This window comes from Scatophagus argus, chromosome 7 (genome assembly GCF_020382885.2).
Source record: "Scatophagus argus isolate fScaArg1 chromosome 7, fScaArg1.pri, whole genome shotgun sequence".
Taxonomy (NCBI): Eukaryota; Metazoa; Chordata; class Actinopteri; family Scatophagidae; genus Scatophagus; species Scatophagus argus.
In genome coordinates this window covers 4,631,980-4,646,836 of record NC_058499.1, presented here as the reverse complement: position 1 = coordinate 4,646,836, position 14,857 = coordinate 4,631,980, and the positions used below count along the sequence as shown (strand labels likewise).

The 14,857-nt window shown below is 38.7% G+C and overlaps 1 protein-coding gene across 1 annotated transcript; it reads left to right on the top strand.

Moving 5' to 3' along the window:
• Positions 1–140: 140 nt before the first annotated feature.
• Positions 141–14,044, top strand: scamp2 (secretory carrier membrane protein 2). The gene is made up of 9 exons (XM_046394443.1): positions 141–306; positions 5,154–5,231; positions 5,511–5,597; positions 7,083–7,194; positions 8,354–8,482; positions 8,799–8,958; positions 10,001–10,102; positions 11,412–11,529; positions 11,687–14,044. Exons 1-9 carry the CDS (start codon positions 250–252, stop codon positions 11,834–11,836), a joined length of 993 nt encoding a protein of 330 aa, XP_046250399.1. The 5' UTR covers positions 141–249; the 3' UTR covers positions 11,837–14,044.
• Positions 14,045–14,857: the final 813 nt, after the last annotated feature.

Below are 14,857 nucleotides of genomic sequence, written 5' to 3'. Positions count from 1 at the left end.
GTATTTATAGCATTTTCACGCAATCAAACTTCACATTAAAAATGTCATTACACGACTGAAATCCACAGGTGGCGCGCTTAGCTTCGTGAACGTCGTTACGTATGTCAACTGACAAACACGTCACCGTCCAGCTGGTTCAGTGCGCCTGCGCTGTAAACTTCATTCGAGGAAGTAGCAGGAGAGGCAACTCAAACAAACGACACAGAAGAGTTTGTTATTCGGGGCAAAACATCACACATCCTTTCCAAAATGTCGGGATTTGACAACAACCCGTTCGCGGATCCTGCCGGCGACAACCCTTTCAATGTAAGTTTGTGGTTTTAGTTTTTGTTAAGTAGCTAGTTAAGGCACAACCGAGCCTGAGTGCTGACATATCATACGTTAAAAGGTAGCCAGCACGCCAGGAAACTTGTTGGGTGGATGTTGGGGCGGGATCTCCTTCTCCTGTCTTGAAAGCCATTTGGTAACGATAGAGTGATTGACAACCCTTCTACCAATAGGTGGGCTTGGTGTTGAAAGAGGGCGGGGTTTCCTGCGAGATCAGTTGCAGGAAGTTAAACCAACTAGGAATGTGTATCAAAACCGTTTTTATCCGCATTACAACTGTTAGAATCCCATTTAAAAGGAATTGGTACTATTGTGTGGATTTACCTTTATGGTTATTGTGATTTGATATAGTTGAGTTCTGTAATGTCACCTGCATTACCCAGAAGACAGCCGGTTTCAGGTTAACTTATCCCCTACTTGTGTTTGTGCTGCCCTAGCCTAGAAATCTCTTCATTGTCTATTTGACTTTGACGTTGTCCTAAAGATTTACTGAATCTGGATAGCTTTCCTGTAAACACAAGCTAGCCTTCTGTGTTCTGTTAGAATAGCTAAATGTTCAGAAGTAGGTCATCTAACACTTGTTGCCCCCATGTTAAAGTGACTGACCTACAGACAAAAGTAGCTGGAAAATGATGAGTGATATAAAAGTGGACTTAGAGGTTTACTAGTGTGAAATGTACTGGAAGGCAAATGATCCAAGGGGTGTATTGTTATCCTCACATTTCAGAGCACGGACACAAGGCAGATGTTACAAACTAGACACAAGTTGTATTGTAACTTATTATGGTTTACTTATCAACATGATTCTTTAAAGAAGCACTCAAATGATTTGGATGCTTACGAAAAGCATATTAAAAGACAAAAAGCAAAACAAAAAACAAAACAATGGCCCACACAGAAGCAGCAAATGGTGAAATATCCTGAATTAAGTGAAAGTCCAATAATGCTGCATCTTACATTTCTATAACACCTGCTGTGTATTTCTGTTAGACCTTCCTTGCCTGGTAAATTCCCAATTATTAATCAACAATACTTGAGCATTTTTGTGATATTAATAATTATTATTCACACACACGCACACACACACACATAGACACACATAGACACCCAGGTTTAATCTTCTTATTTTTGGAGTCTGTTTAAGATAAGATAAGATAAGATGAACTTTATTGATCCCGCAGTGGGGAAATTTACTTGTTGTGGCAGCTCACAAGAACAGAAGAAAAATGCAAAAAGTGTGCAAAAACAGTTACAAAAAAAATATAGAGGTAATAAATTAAATTAACAATTTACAGTACAGTAAACACAGTATAATATACAGCTATATACAATTCCTCGTTTGGAATCTCAGCAGACTCCAGGTGTATTTTTTCTTAAGGTTATATTTTCTTTGTAGCTGTGAAACACATTAGCTTACTTTTCGGCAATACTCTCAAAGCTGTAAGTTGGAAATATGCATGAAAAAAATAGGTCAACAAGCACAGTTTCCTCTCCTTTGATAGGAGTATAGAAGCACTAGCGACATTTTGGTTACAAGGACCTTGTTCATAAATATGGGATGGGGGTTTACATGCAGCATAGCAGGTAAATTGAATTTTAACACATTAGTCAGTGGGGAGAGTTTCTAATATGTGACTTTAGGACACTGAGCGTCTTGGTCACAGATTACAGTGCTGTTGAGCAGTGAACCAGATAGGATTTAATCTAGTTTATAGCAACCACATGAGGTCTGTATGCTGTAATTTTTCTATCTTATATTAATTAAACACACTTGCTGTTATTAGTACTTTTTAAGCTCAGGATCGTCTAATTAAAGTTTAGTTAAATAAAGTCCAAAATGTTGGTAAAACATGACTTTAATTCATGACTCAAAGATAACCAGGCTTCAAATACAGTATAGCATGTTGAGGGGACATTACTCATATCAGACTACATATAAAAATGAATAATGCAGTCACTTTTCCTGTAGAGCAGAGTCACGCTTTACTGTATCAGGAGGACAATGTCCATGACGTCAGTGGGGACCACTGTTTGTTTGATGGGTGGGGAAGTGCTGAGTAAATAACCCAGCAGCAGCTGGAATATATTGTCTATGCTGTAGTGCAGGAGTTCACTATCCCACTAGCCGATATATTTATGCAAGCCTGCAGTCTGTAGTGTCATTAAATAAGCAACGTGTTGCCAGCTTATGAAATATCAAGGGACCGACATTGAAAGCAATGCAATCTCCATGCAATTTTTTTATTGCCATTCACCTACAGTCTGCTTTTATAACCAGCTACCTCTGATAACCTGTTAGCTTTGTAGAGCTGTGCAATATGAAAAGTGGATTAAGTCTATCCTGTAGGAATATCCGACTGCAGTTATGAAATGCGTCAACAGCCACACCTCAGCAATCAACGGTTATCACTGCAAGTCTTGTTTCCCAGTACAGACTTTAAGGTCAGAATATAGGGCTGATTTTATCCCAACTTTATTTACACACTCTTCTAGGTTAAAATTAGTAAAAGGCTCAGATATGAGCAGTACAGAAGTTTACATAACATATCAAATATCAACAGAGAGGTACTTTTGTGTCCATCCCCACCCTCCTGTGATGTTCTTTGAACGTTGTCTTGTTTTGGCCTGACCTGGCTTAGTCTTCATTTCAGACGGGCTTCACAATACACAAGCAGTCTCTCAGTCGTGGCTCAGCAGTTTTTTTTCTGCTGTTACTGTGGTATGAGGTAGAAACATTTTGCATAACAAGCTGTTTTGAATATTTCCAGGCTCAGAGGTTTTTTTTCTCCCACTCTCTGAAAAGATGACATTGTCGTTTAAAACATATACTGGAAACCTTATATTTTTGAAAATATTACCAGTCTGAAGTTGGCAGTTAATAGTGTAAAAGGATTTACTGTTTACTGAGCCACATTCTTTTTCAAATGACTCCCCAAAAAAGTGTTAAAGAGTGAAACTGCTCGGATGTCCCTCTGTTCTCTGCTGGGAATGTTTACAGGTGCGTCGTGAGATAAGTATTGGTGAGTAATGTTGCACTTGAAATCACATGGCCAGTGAGTGACGTGTCGGGTTATCATGTGAGGCTCGATCATCACACCGTTAGAGAAAAAAAATGAATTTGACAAAGATTATATAACAGACGGTTTTGAAAGTTGTGTGTGGGGTTTAGCTTTGTCAGAAATTAAGATCTATAGTAGTCCTGCAGTACTCACCATCCATGCTGCGTCTCTCCTGAAACAGCTGCACATATGGCGGATGCAGCTCTACAACAAATGATTATTTTCATTATTCATTAATCTGCCGCTGATTTTCTACATTTACAAATGAATCATTTTGTCTGTTGAGTCTAATAAAGTAATGAAACCTGCAGCATAATTTCCCACAGCCAAAAGTGATGTATTCACATCGCTTGTTTATTTGACCAACATCCCCAAACCTCAAGACAGTCAATTTATTAACTGATATTATGGAAATGATCGCATATGAGAAGCTGGAAAGAGCAAATGTTTGGAACTTGAAAAATTAAAATAAACTAAAATAATGGATTGATTAATAAACTAGTTCCATGTTAATTTTCTCTACTCTCTTGCTTTTGCTTTTTGACTCGTCGTAAAACAGACATGAAAATGATTGAATATCATGCGCAGTTTATTTGTTTTCCTGACTGCAGTTTATTTGTTTTCGAGATTTTTGGGTCACTACCACATAACACAACTGCATGTTTTGCATAGCTGCAGGGCTTCCCAGGGTTGGAGGTCTATGAATTGCACTGATTCCTTGATAGCAAAATGGGAGGGGAACATATTTGAATAATCTGTTAATTATTTTCTCAATTGATTCATTGTTTTCTCTATAAGATGTCAGAAAATAGTTGAAAACACCCAAAATCCACAATGACGTCTTCAGTTGTTTTGCTTTATCCAACCAGCAGTCCAAAACCACAAACTATTCAGTTTACAGTTATTAAAACAGAGAAAAGCAGGAATTACTCATATTGCAGAAGCTGCATCCAAAGTGACTCAAAACGACTGATCAGTTATTAAAATGGTGTTAAAAATCAAACAAGGTGCACAGATTTTCAGGTCGCATTAGCGCTTCGATTAAATCATGGGATGTCTTGCAAAATTCATGGAATTCATCAGGGCTAAAGCCTTGTAGAAATCTGCCTTTAACAAACCAGTCAAACCGACTGTGAGCTGTTTGATCGTACAGAACCCACTGGAGTCAATTAATGTTTACCAGTGGTTCGTGCCTGACTCCTGTTGAGAAATGAGTTTTCCCCAGATTTCCAGGGTAATGATTCATCAGGACCGGCAGAGGTTATTGCAACAAAAGCTGAATGTTATTGTACTTCATTTTACGACTTGGTCAAAGCGTGGTGCCAGATTTGACTGTCTGCAGAGTTTAAACATCAAGACTCAAAGATGGAGAAACTTTGAACAAACCAACGAGTCTTGCTGTACAGTTACATCCACAAATAAACACAGTACTCCCCAAAGCCTGCCTGGAACTGACAGAGACGCTGTTCTGTGCATGGCAGGTACCAGATTCAATGATAAACCACCAATATGCAGTTTATTCAAGCCTCTTTCATATGAGGGTATTTGAAAAAGGCAGTACTCCTCTACGCATTCCAGCAGCTCTGACCTTTCTGGCCCTGAGACAAGAAACACATCCAAGAAATCGACCGAGTATAATGGAAGTCAAGCAGTTAAAAGTGGATTCAGAATTAATTTTGTTGAAATGATAAACCAGATGTTGATTTGGTGTCTGTAGGTGTATTTGTGGTGATCGACTGAGTGACACACGTTTTGTTTCTGTTTCAGGATCCTTCAGTCACACAAGTGACCAACTCCAGCATAGAAACAGCTGACCAGTACAACTCTTTTCCTGCCCATCCCACAGTAAGACATCTGTTATTATCGCCTTGTTTTTTTTTTCCTTTTTTTTTCTCCACAGTCTTTCCTAATTTGGGTTTCTTGTTCTTCTCTTGGTCCTCAGCTTCCCATATTAACCCCCCCCCCCCCCCCCCCCCCATCATCTTTTCTTGTCTTTCATCTCCTTTTGTTGGATCTTTATGGATATGCCACATTTGCCCACTTTCCTGTTTGTGTTGGTTTTCTTGTCTCATCTTGTACTTTTACCCGCAATCGCTTAATTGTTTTCTTACTATAACTTTTCAGGACGGCCTGGCTGTTCACACCACTCCAGCCTCCACCTCTCCCTATCAGCCTGCTGTGTTACAGCCGTCTACAGAGCCCAGTCCACAGGTGAGTCACCTGTACTGAATCTCACTCGTTCTGCCAAGCCCTCCTCTCACCTGCTGCACTGGAAAAGTCGACAGGAAGACAGCACAGCGCCGCTATGTCTGTGTCATATAGATGTTATTGCAGCTCTGTTCAGGCAGCCATAAAATAAAGCCACTACAAAAAAAAAAATAACACAACATGATTAACCCAAAGAATACACAAAGGAGTGAACACAGTGAGAAAACAAAGAAAAATCAAAAGAAAACAAAGTAAATGAGCCAAATTCAGAAACAAAGCAAACATAAAGTCACTGCCCTATTCAGTAGCCACTCTGGACTAATCATCTGCCAGTTCTTATTTACTTCTCGTTACTCATTAATGTGTTTTACTTCCCTTAATTTTCAGGGGAGTTAAATGCCATAGCACATAAAATAAAAGAGTGATGTGGCTTGTTTGTCAAAAAGAAATGTCCAAGCCTTCCAAACATTACATTTGAGAATCTATAAGAATCTGCATTCTAGCACTTAACAACCCACTAATGAGTCTAACAGGTGAAATCTGAGAGGCTACTAAAACAACTTAAATCCGACTCAGAGGATGATGTATCTCGGCGCTGCCCTCTGAGCCTTTCATTCAAATAAATGCACAGAGAGTTGATTATTTAAGGTCAAATGTTAACCTCTAAAAGGCACGATGGTCAAACCCCATCCTGCTTTTAAGAAACCTGGTGATACAGTGTATGGTATCGCCATTTAGCTCAAGGCACAACTGCATTCATGAGGTTGTCATGTTTGCTTTGTAACTGTTTTCATATAAAAATGAAAAGCCCAGCAACATTTGATGTACAGCATGTAGTCAGTCTGAATTTGATTTTTTGGCCAACAGTTTGCTTATTTTAGACACCTAGGTGGAATATGTTTGGTAAGTGAATGTAGCTAAAGAGCTAACCATCTATTCTGCTTGGTCTTGCTCTGAGGGTAACTTGAGGGTGTTTGTTGGCTACACAGACCTGGAATCAGCTTACACAATATTCTAATGAGTCTCCTTGTTCCATTGGTAATCTTTTAAATATTCATGAACTGCACTACAGATCACATGTGTCCCTCCCTTTTTTCTGCCAAGTCATACACATCGGCTATGAACATCAATAGATATATGTTTCAGATCATACATACAGTATTGTGGCCTTTTAAAAATACATGCACAGCTTTATAAATAATTTTGAAAACATTTGCAAAGCACAGAATGGCTGTTTACATCTAGCTTCTGTAATGGTTCACATTGGCTCACCAATACTTAGGTGTATAAAATCTAATACAAGCTGCACGTGCAGTGAATAATTTTGTGTTGTTGCCAGGCAATGCGTATAAGGTCCTGTTCTGTCTGTATAATTTGTGTGTAATGTGAAACTGCTGACAGTTGCTCGTCACAGATGTCTCCAACATGAATTCCTATACCTTCCATATGTTTGGTGAGTAAAGTGTTTCTAACTCTCCCTTTTTTCAGGCGACTGCTGCTGCAGCTCAGGCCAATCTGCTGAGGCAGCAGGAGGAGCTGGAGAGAAAAGCTGCCGAGCTGGACCGCAGAGAGCAGGAGCTACAGAGCAGAGGCTCGTCAGGTCCTTAAAGACAAAACTCTCCTCCCTGCAGCACATCTTACTGAGACAGGAAAACAATATGCAATACGCAGTGTGGATCAGAGAGAGGAATGTAAAACATTCCTGAACCCAAGCTGTGAAAGATACTCTGTAATCTACACTCCACACCCAATTCAAACAGGTTTCTCATGATATGATATCATGGCAGAATATATAATTAATTTTAAACTCACAATCAGATTAAAAACCACAAAACGCAATGTTGCTCACACCCTTAGATGACATGAAAAACCCGGGGAAAAAAAAATGTCACAAGTGACATTTCAAGCTCTTGCTTTTTCTCAGAGATGCCATCTTTAACGCCATCTCTCCTTGTCTGTCTATCTCCCTCTCTCTCTCAACCCGACCGGTCAAGGCAGATGGCCGCCCATCTTGAGCCGGGGTCTGCTCAGAGGTTTCTGCCTTCTAAAAGGCAGTTTTTCCTTGCCACGGTCACCAAGTGCTTGCTCAAGGGGGAATGTTTGGCTCTCTGTATTACAATTTAATTAAAGAGTTTGTTTTAGACCTGCTCTAATTGGAAAGTGTCATGAGATAACTGAATTGAATTTAATTGAATTTAAATACAGACCCTGTGTTTCATGATGATATAAGTGCAACATGAAACCCATACATAACTGTAAGTTTTTCATGTTTTCATCTTCTGTTGGTGCCTCATATGATTTTTGAGTGTGAACAGCTAATATGTATTGTACACCCTCGGACCACACGGGTTTTTTACACCTTTGAGCTTGGGTTTATATTAAGCAATTTTTCAACATTAATGTTGACTTGCAGTGAAGGCCTCCTTGTATGTTGGTCATGTACGTTCTGCATGCATTTGTTTATGTATACGTACACATGCTTTACATGAATAAATATAACAGATATGTCCTTTAACTACTGCAGGGGCTGCCTAAAGTAAACTGTGTGTGGGAAATCGACCATCTGTGTTTGTCTGCATGGATACTTAAATTATTGCTGTTGTGCTTCATGTGATATATTTATTTCTCTTAATATAATATGGCATCCACAGTGTTTCCTTATGGAATTTGGTCTTTTTCCTCCTGCAGTGGTGAACATTGTTTTTTGGAGTTGCGCTCATCCTGCCTAACAGGGTAGATGTTGTTTCTTGTCTTGACAGGTAAAGAGAACAACTGGCCTCCCCTCCCTAAGAGCTTCCCCATCAGGCCATGTTTCTATCAGGACTTCTCAGAGGAAATCCCTCCAGAGTACCAGAGAGTCTGCAAGATGATGTACTATCTGTGGATGTGTAAGTGCATTAAGGTGACAACTTGTAACTTGTAATGGTGCATGTATTAATTGGGATGACACTGTAATAAGTTATTATGTAAAAAAAAATGCCACATTATGGAAACATAAACTCTCTGCATACAGTTTGCACCTGCACCTTTGGCTCCTTTGATTTACTGCTTGACTTACATGTCTACACCTCCCTCACTTGGAAAGTTTTGGTTTTCCCTGACATTTAATTTATGTCCTCTCTTCTCCTTCTGTTTAAATAATCTCCACCCATATGGTTAGTATTCGTATTATTACACTGACTCTTTTTTCTGCTGTTTTTGCAGTCAACTGTGTGACTCTGTTCCTCAACCTGCTGGCGTGCTTGGCTTACTTCATAACAGCTGCGTCCCAAGGGGTGGATTTCGGCCTCTCAATCCTCTGGCTCATCCTCTTCGCTCCCTGCTCCTTCCTGTGCTGGTACCGGCCCATCTACAAGGCCTTCAAGTGAGTCTCCTGTCATTATTGACAATGTGTTAGTTAGAATCTGTGTGCCTGGCTTTTGCAACATCCACTTAGATTTTACGTATCTATAGTAAGTTACAATACTTACTTTAGATTAGATTAGATTCAACTTTATTGTCGTTACGCATGTACAGGTACAGGGCAACGAAATGCAGTTTAACATCGAACCAAAAGTGCAGAAAGCAGCAAGTGCAGATATAATAAATAAATGAACAGTATTTACATGGTATATTATGTCAATAATTTACAAGTGATTTACAGATTGGGTACTATGAACATATTATACAGGTGAATATGTGCATTAGATGTAGTAGACTATAGGCAGGAACCATGGACATAATTTACAAGATGAAATGTACAGATGATATATTATGCTATACAAAAATACAGGTGAAATGGACATCAAATAGTGCATAAATAGCTACCTAGGATTACTCTAACTTTCCACATTGCTAACAACTATTGTATTATTATATATATTGTATTGTTTTATCCCACAATGCACAGTAAGCCAAAGAAGATTCAACTGTCTTTATACATTTTACTTATCTGCATGGGTAGCTTATGTGTTAGTGTTAGCATTAAATGCAAACTAGAATGTAGTGCTCTTTATGCGTTTTGACTTGATCATTGGAAATACTGTTTTCTGTCTGGTTTCACTCTGTAGTTCATCCACTGTTCTAAGTCAGAGCTCAAGGTTTATTAAACTGTAGGGTAAATATCACAATGAAATATACTACCATGTTATGCATTCCCTGAGGGGAAAACTTGAAACTAACCTTAACAGTGGGTTAAAGAGACTACAGACATTAACAGTTAAAACAATTCCATATTTAGCCATAATGTGAGGACAATAATACACTCTGCAACATCCAAAAATGGAAAATAATGGACTTGCATGCAATATGAGTTGTTATAAGACTTGGTCAGCCATACACAACACACTTTTATTTTGAAATTGACAACAATCCTTTGAGAATATTTTCAAAAATGTAACGTGACACGTATGTTTTCTTATCTTTAGGACTGACAGCTCCTTCAGCTTCTTCTTCTTCTTCTTCGTGTTTTTCTTCCAAGTGGTGATCTTAATCATCCAGGCGGTAGGCATCCCCAATTGGGGGAACAGGTGAGTCACCCGGTTTCATTTTGACATGTGGAGGGTTTGTGAAGTAAAAGCTTATAACGGTTTAGATTGTGTCCTCAGTGATCAGTGATGTCTTAAAAAAATGTGTATAGAAATGATAGAAAGCTGAAAAATGTCCAAATCCCATTCTCTTAATTTATAGATTTGACTACCTTGTAATTAACAGTACTGGTACACTTTTTGTTGAACATATCCTGTTACGAATAATTAACACTTAGAATGAAACATGAAAAGTAACTGTGAATTTATTCACATCAAATTGATCCATTATTGCTAAACTGAACATATGAATCACAAATTGCTGATGGCACAAATTAACTGTATTTCCTGGGGATTGATTTAAAGGGGTTTTCTGTTTACTTGTGGTTCTTTGCGTTCATATGAGCAGTCAGTCGGCCTAAAAGCTGCTCTCCTCCTTCTTTTCTCTTTTTCTCACTTTCTGCATTTTTTCATCTCTTCTGACAGAGACTTTTCATCCTTCAGGCTTTAGCCTGCTGCCTCTCTGTCTGCTGGTAAATCTGTAAGTTTCTGCTGCTTCCTGTCTCTGCAACGTTCTGCCAACACTCGCTCTCTTCTGGCTTTGTCCTCATAATGGGTGCTGAGTTCTGAGGTGTAGTAAGAGGCCCAGCGTGGATTTCACTCAGATGACTCAAATGAGAAAAGTACAGGTCTTTTAATTCTCTGCCTGAGATTGTATATTAACGTGTAAGGTGTGCAAAGACTCTTTTGGTGATGCACATTTTAAATAAAGTGAAGTGCAAGTTGGTAAAAGCCCTTTGATTTCAAAATGGCACTTTCCAGGACGAACCTTGTCCAAAGGGCTCTTCACCTCCCTTTTATTTTATAATGACACTCATTTCATCAAGGCACTTTGCATAACATCAAAACAGACACAGTCAGAGGACATACTATTGTTTTGCAGCAAAGCAGCACAATTTTAACAACAAAGATGCTTTTAGGATATAAATATGAAAATGTACCCTCATTTTGACATGTTTTATTTCATCTTTTAAAGCATGTATTCGTGCTATAATAATACCACTTTTGTTATGTGCATTATAGAGTGATATGAATCACAAGGCAAAGTCAAAATTTTATGATTTGCAACTTTCACTGTGCTTCTTCTTCTCACGCTTCGTCTTCAACAGACTTCTTCTCTCAAAAAACAAAAGCCAGCAGCTAGAATACACATTTACGTGTGTGTACGTGTATGTACCGTATGCAAATGTTTAATACTTGTTTATGTTGTTTGTGAGGTCATCTTAAAATTTGTGATGTTTGTTGACTCCAGTGGATGGATCGCTGCCTTCACAAGTCTCACCAGCAACAAGGCAGTGGGAGCCATCATGATCATAGTGGCCATCTTGTTCACCATCTGTGCTGTGCTGTCTGTCATCCTGCTCAAGATGGTGAGACTTTTCTCATGTTTTTTAACATTAATTTGAGGGTTAGCTGCTTTACCCTTTTCCATGCTTTTATTTGTCAGTGGAAATTTAAACACAAATTAGGGATTGTGCCCCCAATGCTGGAGTTTGCATTCAAATCTCGGTCATTCTTTCTCTTCAGGTCCACAGCATGTACCGCCGGACTGGGGCCAGTTTCCAGAAGGCCCAGCAGGAATTTTCACAGGGCGTCTTCACCAGTAAAACCTTCCAAACGGCTGCTGCCAGTGCAGCAACCTCTGCTGCCCAGGGAGGCTTCCAGGCAAACAACTAATGGTAGATGGAGCTAAGCTAAGCTCCATTTAGCAGGTCAAGGTCTACATGTTATCAGGTCTAGATTATAAACTAAAACATAGCTGAACAACGCAGGAAGTTTAGGCTCATTGAGTACATGGTTGCCGCCAAAGAAGCAGGAAGTCATTGTGATGCTCAGAACATTTCTCATCCTTGGGAGCCAGCAGCTGCAAATTGTAATCTAACCTAATAATGTATAGACCTTGAGCTCAGTGAGGCTGTAATAGTGGCCTCCCTCCTTTCATCCCCAACATCAATGCACATGTAATTCCCCGTATTAACTTTGCTTTACTCAGTCAGCGTGTCTCCTGCAGAGTGACTTCGTCTGCCTCTGTTTGGGTGTTTAAAAGGCAGACGAGGGGAAAGTCACACATCAAGTGCATTATTTGGTGGAAAGCATGAATGAAGCTCACTGATTGCTACTTCAGTGTGTCCTGGCTTTGTATATTTTGTGTGCACTTTTTTTTGGCAATGCTCTTTGGTGTAATATGTGACTGTGTGTGTGTGCGTGTGCGTGTGTGTACTGGTGTGCTGATCACATGTATTCATGTGGGTGCAGTATGCTTTTGTTTCTCCACACTGATGGTGGACCCCGATCCTGTAATATAGGAGCGATGAAGTATTTCTGGTCATTAATTGGCATTTTTTTTCCATCTCAAAAGCATTTCTTTCGCAACCCTGATCCCTTAGACAATTGGACGATGTGTAAAAACGGTAAATAAAAAAAACAGAAAGTGTTCCTGAGCTCATGTAGTAATACGGTTCAGACAGTCGTGTGTTTCACAAAGTGGTGAACTTCAGCCAATCCTTCCTTGTGAATCACTCAGCCTTTCATAGCAGTCATAATACCTGAGGTTCCATACAGGTGATTTTTGAGCATTTCACAACGTTCTCATACTTTTGTTGCTCTTCCATGTTTGAAACATGTCACAGAATAGGAATGTATTTACAAAAATCAGTGACTTTGATGAGTTCAAACATTAAATAACTTGTTTTGTACTGTGTTCAATTGAGATTATGTCTTAAAAGGACAAATAAATGATCACATACTGTTTTAGTTTTGTTTTACACAGTGTCTCAGTGTTTTTGGAGTCAGGGTTTTATGTTGTTGAGCCTGTTTTGGCGAATCATTTCTTTTGTGTGCTGCAAATAATAAGGAAGAAAAGTAACTGTAGATTAGATGTTTTGGGTATTCATGTCACTGTATCTTCAATCTGTGGACAACTATTTAATGAAGAAAATACTCCCAACCACTTTCAGGGGTTGTCAGTTTTTGAAATGTGTGCCTTTGGCTTTTGCCTGGAAAGTTTTTGTTGTCCTTGTCAGAAAATCAGTGGAAATACTGTATATTTTGGTATCACATGATGCTTTCTACATAAAGACCACATCCACAGAGGGAGAAAAAAAATCAAAGTGTTTAGCTTCAATCAATTTCAAGCAAATTAAATTTCCACCTAAGTTTAGATGCAGCTTCAACTACATCTTTGATCACTGCTTTGCTCAAATGGTGTTACTAAGGACACCAAAGCAATACTAACTGTAAAACGGAAAATTTTGCTAAAAAACAAACAAAACGGTATTTTCTCCAAGCAGATTGGCACCAGTTAATACAGTTGCCTTGATGGGCTGAGCCTGTTGAGTGTCAATGAGTGTTAAATTTTAGGAATAATTGGATTCTCAGGCTCAGATTTCACGGCAGTCTTATGAGGCTTTCACATGTTCAACGGGAGAAGCAGGACCTGAATCCCAGATTTCCTTGATGGGTGTCTTCTAATTTCTACTACAGTGGTGCAAATGTTCCTAACACTTCCCTTCCCCAAGTCTTCCTTGCACCTTTCTAAGACCAAGTTCTAAATTATTTACTTTGTACTGATGTATATTTTCTATGTGATTTGTAATATTGAAAAAAACATATGTGTGTTTAACTGATGACCTGTTTTAAAACATCAGCTTAGATGTAACATATTAGCATTTCAAAAGAACGACTGCAAACTCACAGTATTTTTTGTGATGTTATTGCAACAGGTATTGGTCTAATTTAAGGTTTGATCTTACATCATGATTCATTGAATCATTGATCATTCAGTGATCATTCACACATCTCATGCATTGTTTTGGGGCAACAGAATTCAATGCTTTTTGTATTTCAATGTTGAATATAGCAATCTAATAAAATGCTTTGCTTTGATTCAAAGCTGTCAATATTTTTTTCTTACACAAACCATCCTTTTTGATAATGTAAGTGGGAAATCCAGAACCCACTTCATCAAGTGTCCACCATTATTGAGTCCTTACAAACATTCAGTATGTGTATCTTGAATTTAGAGCGACTTACTTGAACTTGACTGTATCATAAACACTTATTTTTTACCATTGAATCATGGCCTGAAACTGGCCTGAAACTCACTAACTCTCACATTTCAATTTAGCAGGTTTCCTAAACTTGGGGGTTGGGGCCAAAACAGTGGGATAGTATGGAGCCAAATCAGCACCAAAGGTTTTATTAATTTGAAAAAAAGATTTGAACTTGAAAGTTGAAATTTCAATTTAGAACTTTGAAAAATACAACATTGTACTTGAACTAAAAATAAGTTTAGAAAAAGTTTTTTCAGTTTGAATATAATTTTTATTCAGTTCTGAAATTTTTTTGAGTAAATTATCTATTATCTACTACCCATCTATTAAAACTGGAAGTTAAACACGCGACAAGCAGAGTGTACGTTAGCCAGCGGCTACTGGCCAGTGTCATGTATTGTTGTCCGGCAGATGAATACGTGAAACGGCCAAAACATCCAGTGAAAACATGCCAATTAAATAGGTTATTGTGTGACGAATAAAACATGTTCACAACTGAAAGGATAAGCGGGACCTTACTGTCCCATGTAAAGGACTGATAGGAACAAACATTTTTGAAATCGGTGATTGATCGAACTATTGATCAAGAACAAGGTACTTGGCAATCGCGACCAGAATGAAATATGGCTTATATGGCCCCTCATAA

Bases quoted from the DNA above. Each gene is read 5' to 3' on its own strand.
- scamp2 (XM_046394443.1), top strand. From the start codon at position 250: ATGTCGGGATTTGACAACAACCCGTTCGCGGATCCTGCCGGCGACAAC. The intron at 8,483-8,798 runs GTAAGTGCATTA...CTGTTTTTGCAG, and splicing joins GATGTACTATCTGTGGATGT to TCAACTGTGTGACTCTGTTC. The intron at 10,103-11,411 runs GTGAGTCACCCG...TGTTGACTCCAG, and splicing joins ATCCCCAATTGGGGGAACAG to TGGATGGATCGCTGCCTTCA.